This window comes from Bos javanicus, chromosome 26, assembly GCF_032452875.1.
Source record: "Bos javanicus breed banteng chromosome 26, ARS-OSU_banteng_1.0, whole genome shotgun sequence".
NCBI classification, from domain to species: Eukaryota; Metazoa; Chordata; class Mammalia; order Artiodactyla; family Bovidae; genus Bos; species Bos javanicus.
This window is the reverse complement of record NC_083893.1, coordinates 25,560,399-25,577,311: the sequence shown is the minus strand read 5'-3', so window position 1 is coordinate 25,577,311 and position 16,913 is coordinate 25,560,399. Positions and strand designations below refer to the sequence as shown.

General features: G+C 40.7%; 1 protein-coding gene across 2 annotated transcripts in view; it reads right to left on the bottom strand.

Annotated features, from left to right (window-relative positions):
- Nucleotides 1–16,913, bottom strand: part of SORCS3 (sortilin related VPS10 domain containing receptor 3) — a 647,321-nt gene that overhangs the window by 116,302 nt on the left and 514,106 nt on the right. For both annotated transcript variants that reach the window (XM_061403393.1, XM_061403394.1), the window contains exons 8-9: nucleotides 16,422–16,511; nucleotides 292–471 (exon numbers count right to left, since the gene is read on the bottom strand). In XM_061403393.1, coding sequence (XP_061259377.1) covers nucleotides 292–471; nucleotides 16,422–16,511 — 270 coding nt within the window. The remainder of the gene's footprint in view (nucleotides 1–291; nucleotides 472–16,421; nucleotides 16,512–16,913) is intronic.

Genomic DNA, 16,913 nt, shown 5'->3' with positions numbered 1-16,913 from the left:
CTCGAGCTACCATTTGTTGAAGGCTTATTGAGTCAACTACCACACAAGGTGCTTTACAAACATTATCCCTCATTCTCACAATAATTTTATTAGATAGATGTTTTATCCCCATTTTACAAGTGAGGGAATTGAGGCACAGAGAAGTTAAGTCCCCTGCCCCAAATCACAACTGCTAAGCGCACAGCTGATATCTGAACTCAGGACTTTATGACTCCAATGCTTGTGTTCATATTGTTAGAACTCATGAAAAAGAGAGGCAGATTCAAGTGCAGGATAATGTTGGCTACATACCTCATACAATTCAATAATGATGTTTCCCATCAGACCTCGGCTGCTCTTGATGTTCTCCATGGCCAGGGTGAAGTAGATCCCACGTGTGTCTGAGATGTAGAGGTTGTACGTGTCATTCTGGTTCCATTCCTGGACGGCTGCAAACACTTGGTTCTCATTGGTACTAATGATGTGCATGTCCTGTAAGAAGATGGAAAGCCCATAAGGCAGCAGATTTCCGTATCTCCTTGCCCACTGGGACCCAGAGTAATTACCATGACTTATGAAATGGCTGAGGAAAAGCTTGAGTTATAGGCAATGTTAAACAATTCTGTGTTGGGCCAAGGCTATAAATTATGAGCTTCATGATTTCTGCTCCTTGCTAAGTGACAGTAAGATGGGTGTAAGGGGCTTTGGTGGGTATCATTTTCCATGGCTTCAAGGGATTTATCCACTTTCATTTTTTATTTTTATAACTGAAAATTGGTGTTAGCGCTAACAGAGACATACAACCTTGCGTGAGGAAACCCACACATGAAAAAAAGACAGGGCTTCTCCCTTCACTCAATCTTAATTTATGGTTTCAACATTTCTAGGATAGTGGTTTTCATGCCTTTCTTGGGAATCTTCAGATGGGGTTGAAAGAAGGGTGACCCAGAGGCACAGCCAATGGGTGGGGCTCTGGGTTTCCAAATCTGTTTCAAACATACCAGCACTACTTAGATTTGCTATATCATGGACTTCTGTGTAATATTTTAGGAGTAAAAGGTGGGGGGGGGGGGTTCTACTGCTAATAGAATAATATTTGAAAACCATGGATTATAGAGGAAAGGATATTTAAGCTTGAATTCAGAGTTCTGGGTCATAATAGTGTTCTACTATAAGTCAGCTGCATGATATTGGATGTGTCAGCTTCCCTGAGCTTCCAATTTTCTCACTGAACAGAGTGAAGAGGTTAAGCTACCAATAAAAATAGCTAACATTTGGGCATACTCTAAGTCATCTAAATGCATTATTTCAATTAAAAAATCCAAATAATTCTACAGTGGAGGTAGTATGATTATTTCCATTTTACTTAGAAATTAAATATGGCACACAGAGGTTTACCAACTTGCTTCAGATTATATAACTCATAAGTAGCCAAACCATGTTTTGAACCTCTGTGACATGATTTTAACCTAATTGTTAGCTTCTAACTAGTTGTATACATAACTGCTAAGCCAGAAGTTGCAAATGAATGACCCATGAAATGAATATGAATCATAATTGTTTGGTCTGATTATTATTGTTGTTGTTGTTCAGTCACTAAGTCTTATATGACTTTTTCACAGCTCCATGGATTGAAGCCCACCAGGCTCCTCTGTCATATGGAGTGGGCTGCCATTTCCTTCACCAGGAGATCTTTCTGACCCAGGGATTGAACCCACATCTGCTGCATTGGCAGGTGGATTTCTTTACCTCTCTGTCACCAGGGAAGCCCTTGGTTTGACCAAAGCCTCTACCATATACCTAAAAGTGTAGTATTTTAGATGGAGTCAGTACTCATTGAAGCCTTAGCCTTCCACACCCAAAGATTCCTATCATCTGCCTGCTACTGCTACTGCTGCTAAGTCACTCCAGCTGTGTCCAACTCTGTGCGACCCCATAGACGGTGGCCCACCAGGCTCCCCCGTCCCTGGGATTCTCCAGGCAAGAACACTGGAGTGGGTTGCCATTTCCTTCTCCAATGCATGAAAGTGAAAAGTGAAAATGAAGTCGCTCAGTCATGTTTAACTCTTTGCAACCCCATGGACTGCAGCCTCCCACGCTCCTCCATCCATGGGATTTTCCAGGCAAGAGAACTGGAGTGGGGTGCCATTGCCTTCTCCGATCATCTGCCTATATATATATTAATGTTACCTTCTTGGTCCCTCAAGCCCCTTTGATTTGTATTCCTAATTCTTAATTCTAATTAAATTTAGAAATGACTGGGTCATTTCTAAAATCATTTCTAATAGTTCAGAATTCAAAATAGTTTTCAAAACCCAGTTTGCCTATGTGGCTAGGAACTGTACACATATTATCACAAACTCAAGTCATTACCTAAATAACTTATACTGTCAGAAGGAAATGTTGACCTGGATAAACATTTGACAACACAAGAGTAATTTTTAAAATGAATAACTATGAGTATACAAGTGCATATGCCAAGGAGTAATAGCACGCTGGAAAAGCAAAAGAGAGGCATCCTTGTCACTGATGCAGAAAGCACTGGTGACAGGGACACAGGCAAGGGAAGTGACAGTAAGTGAACATGTAGAGTGGATCTAGCCTTTACCTTATTAGACCAACCTTTCCCAGAAATGCTTTCAACAAAAAAACAGGAGCAGCCATGTCTATAATATCAGAACCATGGAGAGCTCCTCCGAGCCGATTTTAAAAAGAAGCAAACTCATTTGATTTGGAGAGCTGGGAGGTGGGGAAAGTAAGAAAAGGAGTTCTGGATCTCTTTTATTGGAGATCCTCTGTGAAATCTCAGCCTCTAGCCTTGGACTTCCGAGGTCACCTTGACTAAGACCTCACCTGCTCTGCTCCTTTGTGTTTACACACCTTGTAGAATTGCAGGTTCCTGCTGAGGTGCTTGAAAATGGAAATGAGGCTTACTCTTAAAAACCATCTGATGAAGTCATGTTGTGCTGGTGTGGAATGAAAGCCCAGGAACCCAGTAGGAGGGGAAATAGCAGCTGCAGGAAATTCGGATTAAATTCACTTACCCTGTTAAAAATGCAATAGAAATGCTTGGCTTTCCCCAGATGTTTTGGTCATAAAAATGAATGAGCTAAGTTATTTTAGACTAAATTAATGTAAAAGAATTGGGGGTGGGGGGACAACTTAAAACACTGGGGCATGGTCAGGATTAGAAGCAGCCAGATTTGCTGTGAATGCATCTTAGTTTAGACCTGCACTGGGACTGTGTCAACTGGTGAGCAGGAATTCCAGGCTCTAGGATGAGCGACTACTCTCTACTATATAGAGTTATGGGATTTCTGCTTGAGAATTCCTTAGCTAATCAAAGTCACTTAGCTAATAAAGTACATTACTAAGATTTGAGCCTAAGACTACCTAGAGAAGTTAAACTCCTTACCAGTGGGTGTATAATGCAGTGTGCATCAGCATGACCTGGAGTTCCTGAGAGCATGCAGACTCAGGAGACCCAATGCCTGAGATTCTGATTCAGTGTGTCTGGTGTGGAACCTTGGGTTCTACCACCTGAACAACCCTCCAGATGATGCTGGTGCATGCAATTCAGGGCGTCAATTCTTGAAAAACTCTGAACGATGTGTCCTCTCTCCTGACAAGTCTTAGAGTTGAACAGGGGTCAACCAAGAATCAGAATATTAAGTCTTCCAGAAAAACAACAACAAAAAAGCACTATTACTTAAAATTGGTCCAATAGGAATCTGAATGACAATAAAACTTATTTCTTTCATCTCGCTACCCCAATCTAATTTCAAAGCATGTGTCACTTCCTTATTTAAATGATGATAAATAACACTCCCCCTACACCCTCTCAATACAGTCAGTAGGAAGAATCATAGTTGCTTTTCGAAAAATTTAAGCTTACAACTTCCTAGGTGAACAATAATAAAAATACCTCTGCATTATTGAAACATTTTATTTAATCTGGGCCCAGTATAACTTCATTCTTGTGCCAAACACCATAATAAATACAGAGAAGAACAAAACATGGGGCCTGACTTCCACTTGGTGGTGGAGACATCACAAACTTGTGTAGCCTTTTGTGAACTTGACTAAGGACTATAATAGACATCCCGAAAATGGTGAAAGGAGTACAAAGGCTTAGAGGTGAGAGAGAGGGTGGAGCATTCAGGGGAATGTATGGAACCTAGAAGAGCCTGAAGGCAATTTTCTGCTGAGGAAGATGAAGATAGAGAGTGGTCACATTACAAGGGATTCTGTATGGCACAGTGAAGTTCTACCCTGAAGTACAAAGTTGACACAAGATTTGAAGCAGGAGGAGAAAATCAGAGTTGGTTAATGCATAGATTTTGTTTAAGATGATCAAGTTCTTTACATGATAATATTCAGTGTGGAAGCAATGTGATGAGTGGATTTAAATGGGGCAATGCTAGAGGCAAGGAGAAGTTTTAAAAGGTCATGGCAACCTTCTGGGCAGGAATGTACAAGGGCCGAACTGAGGGAGTAGATTCTCTATAAAAACCCTATGGAATGAACTGGTAAAGTAGTAAGGAGGTGGCGTCTACAGGGGCTAAGGCAGAAGGCCATATCTTTAATATCTCAGATATCTGACTTACAAAATTTTCTATTTTTTCTTAGAGTATTCATTACAATCAAGATTAATAATCTACTTCTATAATTATTTGTGTGATGTCTGCCTCTCTCATTAGACTCTAAGCTCCCAGAGAGCGGAAGCTATGTCTCTCTTTTTTATTAGTTTATTTTTAGCACTTACCAGAGTATCTAGCATGTGGTAGACATCCAACACAAGCTTACTGAGTAAATAAATGAAGTAAATAAGTAAACATGTGAGGAGGAGGAGATATAAAGGACCAAAGGGAGAGACTCTGAGCTCAGTTGTTAAATGGGACCATTAAGGAGAGAAATATCAATAACCTCAGATATGCAGATGACACCACCCTCATGGCAGAAAGTGAAGAGGAACTCAAAAGCCTCTTGATGAAAGTGAAAGAGGAGAGTGAAAAAGTTGGCTTAAAGCTCAACATTCAGAAAACGAAGATCATGGCATCCGGTCCCATCACTTCATGGGGAATAGATGGGGAAACAGTGGAAACAGTGTCAGACTTTATTTTTCTGGGCTCCAAAATCACTGCAGATAGTGATTGCAGCCATGAAATTAAAAGACGCTTACTCCTTGGAAAGAAAGTTATGACCAACCTAGATAGCATATTCAAAAGCAGAGACGTTACTTTGCCAAAAAAGGTCCGTCTAGTCAAGGCTATGGTTTTTCCAGTGGTCATGTATGGATGTGAGAGTTGGACTGTGAAGAAAGCTGAGCATCAAAGAATTGATGCTTTTGAATTGTGGTGTTGGAGAAGACTCTTGAGAGTCCCTTGGACTGCAAGGAGATCTAACCAGTCCATTCTAAAGGAGATCAGTCCTGGGTGTTCTTTGGAAGGACTGATGTTGAAGCTGAAACTCCAGTACTTTGGCCACCTCATGTGAAGAGTTGACTCATTGGAAAAGACTCTGATGCTGGGAGGGATTGGGGACAGGAGAAGAAGAAGACAACAGAGGATGAGTGGCTGGATAGCATCACCAAGTCAATGGACGTGAGTTTGAGTGACCTCCGGGAGTTGGTGATGGACAGGGAGGCCTGGCGTGCTGCAATTCATGGGGTCGTAGAGAGTTGGACACAACTGAGTGACTGAACTGAACTGAACTGAAGGGGATGTTCATCTAAACCGCAGTTAACAATGCAGTTCAGAATTTAATGCACAGATGCGCATAGGAGCTGTGGATATAGAACTCAACAGTATGAAGAGAAGGAATGAGGTCACTCTGGAACCATGAAGGAAACAAGGAGAACTTAGGAACATCAACATTTTAAGGATAGCAAGGGAAGGGGATCCAGGAAAGGAAATTGGGGGGGGGGGGGAACATTGCCAAAGGGAATCTACACACCAAGTTATTAATTTTTCTCCCACCAGTGTCAGATGCTCCAGAGAGGTTTAAAAAAACAAAAAAAAGATAAAGATATGGAGATGTCTGGTTGGATCTGGCATGTAGGCAGTAACAATGGCTAACAGATTTTTAGTGCAATAGTGGAGAGATGGATATGGGAGAGCTGAGGAAAACTAGCAGCAAGTTCAAGAGTGAATGAAAGTGAGAAAAGAGGTTAGAACTACAGACGACTCTTTAGGAAGTAAGGCTGTGACATAGCAAGGAAGGCGAAATCAGCATTTGGGGAAATGCAAACATTAAGGAAAACATTCCTAAGGAAATTAAGGAAAAGGTTAATATCACTATCATTATAATAAATTATCTGAAACTTATTTCCCCCCTCCTCTTTCATTATTCAAAGTGGGATTAACTGTGGGATTTATGCAAGCAGAACTCAGGAACATCAACATTTTAAGGATGGCAAGGGAACGGGATCCAGGAAAGGAAACCAGGAAAAAAAAAAAAAGTGGGGTTTCTACTGTCAGAAACAAACCTAGACTCAGGTAAGGAGAGATTTTATTTGAAAACACTATTGTAATAGGGAAAGCACTCTGATCAAAATACCTGCAAGCACCCCCATAGTGAGGGCAGAAAAGAATCACTTGTTTGGGGAGAAGTAAAGTAAGGCTGGAATGCCCTGTGGGGAGTGAGGTGAATAGGTGGACAGGAAATTGTTTTCCTTAAGGTCAGGTGATTCTCAGAAGAAAAGTCAGACTTAAGTTTGGTCCAGTTGAATTAACAAGCATTTTATCCAGATTGGTCGGTGGGGATAAATGGTTCAGCTAATCATTTACGAGAAAAAGGACAGGAATCTGGTCTTGCCAAAGGTAAACACAAGGAACATTTAAGAGGAGGCAGGGGTGGGAGGTTTGCAGTAAACCATGTTCAGGAACACAAAAGGGTAGGAGGATTTCCTAAATGTTGCTGTTTTCCAGGAATCTGGAGCTCAAGTCAAGTTCAACATTGTCATCAATGTTCCACGTAAAAATAAACCAGCAAAAAACAATTTTTTCTCTTGCAGAAATGACTGTTAGACTGGGAAGTCAAGAGCAGAATGTTCAGAATGTAAGAGACAAGTGGAGGTCTATGAGACTCAGAGCAGTCCAGTGAGGCAAGCAGCTTTGAAAGCAAGGGAAGCCTGGGATATGACCCTATCAGGAACTCACCTGGCAGGTTAAGAGCATCAGTAGTATTTCCCCTGATGACAAGTGTTGCTTAGACTTGCCCAGCACATTATGCTTTACCAAAAGCAAGTCATTTGCTGCATCCTCACAACTTTGCCACGTGGTATTATGATACCCATTTCACAGATCAGAAGACATGGGCTCACATATGAGCAGGTGGCAGAGCTGGAATGAAAGTCCTGGTTTCTGTTCATCCTCTTCATGAGCTCCATTGTCTTTTCCCGAGGCTGCCAGGCCTCCCATCATCTGGCTCCAAGCCCCCTGCTGGTGCGTGCTTTTCATGATAGTGGCCTGAGAGCACCAACTCGATGCCCAGGGGCTGGGTTATGGAGGACTCAGCACAAGGTTGCTGCCCCTAGTAATGCTGCTCATTAGTAATGGCCTTCATTTCCTTCCCTGCAAAACACTCTAAAGCCAAGGAGTGCCCCAGGAGAGCATATTCTGAACAGACTGGGAGTAGAAGCGTGAAGGCAATGATGACAGGGAGCTTTTCTGTGTTTCTGTGTTTAAGCAAGATGCCCAGCAGCAGCTGGGCACTACGTGGAATGGCAGCAACTTGTTTAAAAGCCATTTCAATTTTTAAACAATGGAAAGAACCAGTCTCCTTCCGCCCACTCTGCCCTCACATCCTAGTCCGAGGTTACAAAAATCCGGGTCAATGCCGACTAATAAAGGGGATCAATAACCATCCAGCTATTTTCACAGCAGCCCTCATATTAATGAGAAGCTGTTCTGGATGAAGTTCTATCAAAAGAGCCGCATGGATGGTAGTCCATCACAGTAAATTGCCATGGGGCTGCTAATCATTAATGGAGTGTTCTAGGGTTGTGATCGATGCCAGGCTTCATTTGTTCCCACCTGCAGCCATACTGCCCAGGGGAGCAAACTGTTTGTTTTCCTGAGAAGGTTAAAAATACATAAAATAGGCATACATGAAGAAACAAAATAGGTGCTCCATGGAGAATGTGGTTTAGAAAGTTCCTGAAACTTTTTTCCTGGGCCAATACATGGAAATCACCAGATTGCTGCTAAAGGTCATTCTCATGATCATGAACTTCCTCTTCATGTTCTGCAAGAAGCGGACCTCTTTCCTGCTTGGGTTTAGAACAGCTGATGGGTACATCCTGCAACCATGATCCTATAAAATGGTCCTATAAAATCAATCACAAAGATATTACAGAAAGTGAGAGATTAATGCCTGTGGCCCCTGGGGCTACTTACTATGATCCTTGCCAACGTCTCCAGCTCTTCTATGCAACCCTGTCCCTTAACATGGCCTTCTAGTTTGTTAAAATGTGCACACGTGTGTGCATGCTAAGTCACTTCAGTTGTGTCTGACTCTTTTAACCCTATGAACTGTAGCCCACCAGGCTCCTCTGTTCATGGGATTCTCCAGGCAAGAATACTGGAGTGGGTTGCCATTTCCTCCTCCAAGGGATCTTCCCGAACAGGGATCGAACCTACATCTCTTACATCTCCTGCACTGGCAGGTAGGCTCTTTACCATTAGCGCCACCTGGGAAGCCTTCTCTTAAAATAGGGCCAGTGTATGTATTTTCTACCGGCTTCCTAAACACTTATTTTCAGGGTTAACTCCTCATCTTCCTTGAATCGTCTTAAGCATCACTTTCTTTAGAAAACTAGCCCTGACCCAATCTTCAGGACCCATTTTCACTAGGGAGTGAGATTACTGGCTTGACTGCTCTCTCTCCCTTTGGACCCTCCTTTTTCTCCACCAGGTCGCCTGTGTCTCCTCCCTAACCCCTCTCTACTCTACCCAACTCTGTGAATTTCTGTGTGTTCCAGACGGTGGAGAACACTTAGGGAACTGATTACTGGCTGGATCTGTCTCCCTCCTTTCATTCCCCCTTTTATCCTTCTGGCCACCTCTGTTACCTTCCTCCTTCTTCTCTTCTCTGTATAACCCCGTGAACATCTCTGAGTGGTCCAGTTGTGGAGTGCACATAAGGAAGTGACTACTGGCTAGCCCACTCTCTCCACTATTGATTCACCTCATCTCATTTGGGTCACCTCTAACTCCTCCTCCTCTTCTCTTCTCCATGTAACCCTGTGAACCTCTCTGAGTGACCTCACTGTAGAGAAACTTATCATCTTTAATGTAGATGTTTTATCAATGGTGCTGTATAGAAGGAGAAGTTTTGAAACTACTGTAAAATAAGACCGATAATCGGAAGCAGGAGACTTAAGTCCAAACCCTGACTCCAGGAACTCCTGACTCCAAGGAACATTCATTGACAGGAGCTCATCAAATGCCTCCATACCGACACTGAAACCAAGCACCACACAAGGGCCAATAAGTTCCAGGGCAAGACATACCAAGCAAATTCTCCAGCAGCAAAGGAACACAGTCCTGAGCTTCAAGATACAGGCTGCCCAAAGTCACCCCAAACTATAGACATCTCATAACTCATTACTGGACATTTCATTGCACCCAGAGAAGAAATACAGCTCCACCCACCAGAACACCGACACAGCTTTCTAACCAGGAAACCTTGACAAGCCACCTGTACAAACCCACACAGTGAGAAACGCCATAATAAAGAGAACTCCACAAACTGCCAGAATACAGAAAGGACACCCAAACTCAGCAATTTAAACAAGATGAAGAGACAGAGGAATACTCAGCAGATAAAGGAACAGGATAAATGCCCACCAAACCAAACAAAGAGGAAGAGATAGGGAATCTACCTGATAAAGAATTCGAATAATGATAGTGAAATTGATCCAAAATCTTGAAACTAAAATGGAATCACAGATAAATAGCCTGAGACAAGGATTGAGAAGATGCAAGAAAGGTTTAACAAGGACCTAGAAGAAATAAAAAGAGTCAATATATAATGAATAATGCAATAAGTGAAATTAAAAACACTCTGGAGGCAACAAATAGTAGAATAACAGAGGCAGAAGACAGGATTAGTGAATTAGAAGATAGAATGGTAGAAATAAATGAATCAGAGAGGATAAAGAAAACGAATTAAAAGAAATGAGGACAATCTCAGAGACCTCCAGGACAATATTAAACGCTACAACATTCGAATCATAGGGTTCCAGAAGAAGAAGACAAAAGAAAGACCATGAGAAAATACTTGAGGAGATAATAGTGGAAAACTTCCTAAAATGGGAAGGAAATAATCACCCAAGTCCAAGAAACCCAGAGTCCCAAACAGGATAAACCCAGAAGAAACACCCCAAGACACATATTAATCAAATTAACAAGATCAAACACAAAGAACAAATATTAAAAGCAGCAAGGAAAAACAACAAATAACACACAAGGAATTCCATAAGGATAACAGCTGATCTTTCAATAGAAACTCTTCAAGCCAGAGGGAATGGCAAGACATACTTAAAATGATGAAAGAAAATAACCTACAGCCCAGATTATTGTACCCAGCAAGGATCTCATTCAAGTATGAAGGAGAAATCAAAGCTTTTCAGACAAGCAAAGCTGAGAGAATTCTGCACCACCAAACCAGCTCTCCAACAAATACTAAAGGATATTCTCTAGACAGAAACACAAAAACGGTGTATAAACTCGAACCCAAAACAATAAAGTAAATGGCAACGGGAACATACTTATCAGTAATTACCTTAAATGTAAATGGGTTGAATGCCCCAACCAAAAGACAAAGACTGGCTGAATGGATACAAAACAAGACCCCTACATATGTTGTCTACAAGAGACCCACCTCAAAACAGGGGACACATACAGACTGAAAGTGAAGGGCTGAAAAAGATTTTCCATGCAAATAGGGACCAAAAGAAAGCAGGAGTAGCAATACTCATATCAGATAAAATAGACTTTAAAACAAAGGCGGTGAAAAGAGACAAAGAAGGTCACTACATAATGATCAAAGGATCAATCCAAGAAGAAGATATAACAATTATAAACATATATGCACCCAACACGGGAGCACCACAGTACGTAAGACAAATGCTAACAAGTATGAAAGGAGAAATTAACAATAACACAATAATAGTGGGAGACTTTAATACCCCACTCACACCTATGGATAGATCAACTAAACAGAAAATTAACAAGGAAACACAAACTTTAAACGATACAATAGACCAGTTAGACCTAATTGATATCTATAGGACATTTCATCCCAAAACAATGAATTTCACCTTTTCTCAAGCGCACATGGAACCTTCTCCAGGATAGATCACATCCTGGGCCATAAAGCTAGCCTTGGTAAATTCAAAAAAATAGAAATCATTCCAAGCATTTTTTCTGACCACAATGCAGTAAGATTAGATCTCAATTACAGGAGAAAAACTATTAAAAATTCTAACATATGGAGGCTGAACAACACGCTGCTGAATAACCAACAAATCACAGAAGAAATCAAAAAGAAATCAAAATTTGCATAGAAACGAATGAAAATGAAAACACAACAACCCAAAACCTGTGGGACACGGTAAAAGCAGTCCTAAGGGAAAGTTCATAGCAATACAGGCACACCTCAAGAAACAAGAAAAAGTCAAATAAATAACCTAACTCTACACCTAAAGCAACTAGAAAAGGAAGAAATGAAGAACCCAGGGTTAGTAGAAGGAAAGAAATCTTAAAATTAGAGCAGAAATAAATGCAAAAGAAACAAAAGAGACCATAGCAAAATCAACAAAACCAAAAGCTGGTTCTTTGAAAGGATAAATAAAATTGACAAACCATTAGCCAGACTCATCAAGAAACAAAGGGAGAAAATCAAATCAACAAAATTAGAAACGAAATGGAGAGATCACAACAGACAACACAGAAATACAAAGGATCATAAGAGACTACTATCAACAATTATATGCCAATAAAATGGACAACGTGGAAGAAATGGACAAATTCTTAGAAAAGTACAACTTTCCAAAACTGACCAGGAAGAAATAGAAAATCTTAACAGACCCATCACAAGCATGGAAATTGAAACTGTAATCAAAAATCTTCCAGCAAACAAAAGCCCAGGTCCAGACGGCTTCACAGCTGAATTCTACCAAAAATTTAGAGAAGAGCTAACACCTATCCTGCTCAAACTCTTCCAGAAATTGCAGAGGAAGGTAAACTTCCAAACTCATTCTATGAGGCCACCATCACCCTAATACCAAAACCTGACAAAGATCCCACAAAAAAAGAAAACTACAGGCCAATATCACTGATGAACATAGATGCAAAAATCCTTAACAAAATTCTAGCAATCAGAATCCAACAACACATTAAAAAGATCATACACCATGATCAAGTGGGCTTTATCCCAGGGATGCAAGGATTCTTCAATATCCGCAAATCAATCAATGTAATACACCACATTAACAAATTGAAAAATAAAAACCATATGATTATCTCAATAGATGCAGAAAAGCCTTTGACAAAATTCAACATCCATTTATGATAAAAACTCTCCAGAAAGCAGGAATAGAAGGAACATACCTCAACATAATAAAAGCTATATATGACAAACCCACTGCAAACATTATCCTCAATGGTGAAAAATTGAAAGCATTTCCTCTAAAGTCAGGAACAAGACAAGGGTGCCCACTTTCACCATTACTATTCAACATAGTTTTGGAAGTTTTGGCCACAGCAATCAGAGCAGAAAAAGAAATAAAGGAATCCAAATTGGAAAAGAAGAAGTAAAACTCTCACTATTTGCAGATGACATGATCCTCTACATAGAAAACCCTAAAGAGTCCACCAGAAAATTACTAGAAATAATCAATGACTACAGTAAAGTTGCAGGATATAAAATCAACACACAGAAATCCTTGCATTCCTATACACTAATAATGAGAAAACAGAAAGAGAAATTAAGGAAACAATTCCATTCACCATTGCAACGGAAAGAATAAAATACTTAGGAATATATCTACCTAAAGAAACTAAAGACCTATATATAGAAAACTATAAAACACTGGTGAAAGAAATCAAAGAGGACACTAATAGATGGAGAAATATACCATGTTCATGGATTGGAAGAATCAATATAGTGAAAATGAGTATACTACCCAAAGCAATTTATAGATTCAACGCAATCCCTATCAAGCTACCAACAGTATTCTTCACAGAGCTAGAACAAATAATTTCACAATTTGTATGGAAATACAAAAAACCTCGAATAGCCAAAGCGATCTTGAGAAAGAAGAATGGAACTGGAGGAATCAACTTACCTGACTTCAGGCTCTACTACAAAGCCACAGTTATCAAGACAGTATGGTACTGGCACAAAGACAAATATTGATCAATGGAATAAAATAGAAAGCCCAGAGATAAATCCACGCACATATGGACACCTTATCTTCGACAAAGGAGGCAAGAATATACAATGGATTAAAGACAATCTCTTTAACAAGTGGTGCTGGGAAATCTGGTCAACCACTTGTAAAAGAATGAAACTGGACCACTTTCTAACACCATACACAAAAATAAACTCAAAATGGATTAAAGATCTAAACGTAAGACCAGAAACTATAAAACTCCTAGAGGAGAACATAGGCAAAACACTCTCCGACATACATCACAGCAGGATCCTCTATGACCCACCTCCCAGAATATTGGAAACAAAAGCAAAAATAAACAAATGGGACCTAATTAACCTTAAAAGCTTCTGCACATCAAAGGAAACTATTAGCAAGGTGAAAAGACAGCCTTCAGAATGGGAGAAAATAATAGCAAATGAAGCAACCGACAAACAACTAATCTCAAAATATACAAGCAACTCCTACAGCTCAACTCCAGAAAAATAAAAGACCCAATCAAAAAATGGGCCAAAGAACTAAATAGACATTTCTCCAAAAAAGACATACAGATGGCTAACAAACACATGAAAAGATGCTCAACATCACTCATTATCAGAGAAATGCAAATCAAAACCACTATGAGGTACCATTTCACACCAGTCAGAATGGCTGCGATCCAAAAGTCTACAAATAATAAATGCTGGAGAGGGTGTGGAGAAAAGGGAACCCTCTTACACTGTTGGTGGGAATGCAAACTAGTACAGCCACTATGGAGAACAGTGTGGAGATTCCTTAAAAAACTGGAAATAGAACTGCCTTATGATCCAGCAATCCCACTGCTGGGCATACACACTGAGGAAACCAGAAGGAAAGAGACACGTGTACCCCAATGTTCATCGCAGCACTGTTTATAATAGCCAAGACATGGAAGCAACCTAGATGTCCATCAGCAGATGAATGGGTAAGAAAGCTGTGGTACATATACACAATGGAGTATTACTCAGCCATTAAAAAGAATACATTTGAATCAGTTCTAATGAGGTGGATGAAACTGGAGCCTATTATACAGAGTGAAGTAAGCCAGAAGGAAAACATAAATACAGTATACTAACGCATATATATGGAATTTAGAAAGATGGTAACAATAACCCGGTGTACGAGACAGCAAAAGAGACACTGATGTATAGAACAGTCTTATGGACACTGTGGGAGAGGGAGAGGGTGGGAAGATGTGGGAGAATGGCAATGAAACATGTAAAATATCATGTAAGAAACGAGTTGCCAGTCCAGGTTCGATGCATGATGCTGGATGCTTGGGGCTGGTGCACTGGGACGGCCCAGACGGATGGTATGGGGAGGGAGGAGGGAGGAGGGTTCGGGATGGGGAACACATGTATACCTGTGGCGGATTCATTTTGATATTTGGCAAAACTAATACAATTATGTAAAGTTTAAAATAAAATAAAATTGGAAGAATAAATGCCAAAAAAAAAAAAAAAAAAAAAAAAAAAAAAAGAAAACTAGCCCTCACGACCCATATTTGGTGAGCTTCAACTATCATGTCACAGTGGACCTTGAACTTCTGTGCCTAGAACACCTCTCATACCCACAATTCCTTGTTTACCATTTCTACCAGAATACAAGCTTTATGAAGGTAGGGAATGTCTGTCTTATTTACCACTCTAACCACAAAGCTTAGCTCAATGCATGGCACTGAGTAAAAACCTAAATGGAAGAAAGACAAGATCAATGGGTGAATAAAGAAAGGAAAAAAATGAATGAATATGTGCATGATTATGTGAATAAGTGAATGGGTAAAAGCAACTAGGGGTAGATGGTTATCTACCTTCTTAACTCATAATCCCATCTGCCTCTGTACTCATTTCACTTTTCATGATATGCTTCCTAGCACCGGCTTGGAGATCTAAGTCTTTGTAACTTTACATTTGATTTTTGTCCAACCTGAGACTTTGCTTCTTTGCAGCCCCAATAATGCAACTGAGGCTTTAATGCAATTAAGGCTTTAATGCAATTAAGGCCTGCCCATGTTCACACTGATGTTCTAAGATCCATCTCCTCCCAGGAGCCACTGTTTACAAGGGATGAGGTCCACAGAATAAGTGTTGTGATTTTCCAAAATAGGAGTTAAAATGCCACGATTCGATATTAACATTATAGTAAATTATTCCTTTTTAATTACTCATTGTGGCAGAAGGGAGTGGAAGTACAAGCAGTGCATTTATATTTAGCATTAAAATGTAGAGAGAAGCATGAAAGACATGGGACTCACCTGTGCACCTTACATATATATAATTGTATGTAGCCCCAGGGGCCATGGGTATTAATTTCTCATTTTCTGTAACATCTGTAATTGACTTTATAGGACCATTGTATAGGATCATAGTTGCAGGATGTACCCATCAGCTACACACTCTCTCTCTCTGATGTACCCATCAGCTACAGTCTCTCTCTCTCTTTCTCTCAGACACCCAGACACACACACACATATATGTGTGTGTGTATAAAGTTTCTACCTAGGCCATTCTGAGTCTGGCCTTCTATTCATCAATAAGGCCCTTGTGAAAGATAGGGACCCACAGAAGAGATTTCAAAGCTAGTGTTCCTTTCACTACCAGTCCTGGGAAACGACCCAAGGTTATACTGTATATTTGAGTCATAGGAAATTAAAACTCTTGCCTGGGTATCCTGCTGGGAGGGGAACACAGAACCCAGATTCACTGACATGCTGCTGCTGCTGTTGCTAAGTCGCTTCAGTCATGTCCGACTCTGTGCGACCCCATAGACAGCAGCCCAGCAGGCTCCCCTGTCCCTTGCCTGGGATTCTCCAGGCAAGAACACTGGAGTGGGTTGCCATTTGAGCAGAGGCCAAACCCCCAGTGGTAAGTCAGGCTGAATGCCTGCTGTCTCCCAGAAAGGGATCAAACCTTCCGCAGCCCAACAAGACAGCCTTTCCCTGCTGCTTTGTCTGGCAGGACCCAGGGCAGCAGGTGATGAATACCTTGGGCAGTGAGTACTTGGGCAGCTTTATCTGAGCGAAGGCCTCTCTCCGGTAGGACACGTAGTAGCTGGCTCTTCCACCAGTTGTTACCTGGATCATAGGGAAACACAGAAAGGTCAGATGGGGCTACAGATCCAGTGCAAGGTGGAAAGTAGTAGCCTCTCCTGTTGCCTTTGATCCTCCCACCCCACGGCACCCTAAGTTACTCCCATGTCACAGCACTTAGACAATAAATGAGCAATTCCAGCAGTCTTTCCCCATGGCTGGTGATATCTGGGGGAGCAGGGACTCTCTACTTCGTCACTATGCTCTGAATTCATACACAATAAACATTTTCAACAGAAAACAGAGAAACTATTGATATGGGCTATACTTATGATCTACATATTCTATTCTTCTTTTCTTAACAGTTTTTAATCCATTGCAATGATGACATGATTATCAAAGAAACTATTTTTCTGAATCTGGATAATTACTATTGCTCAAAGCTCT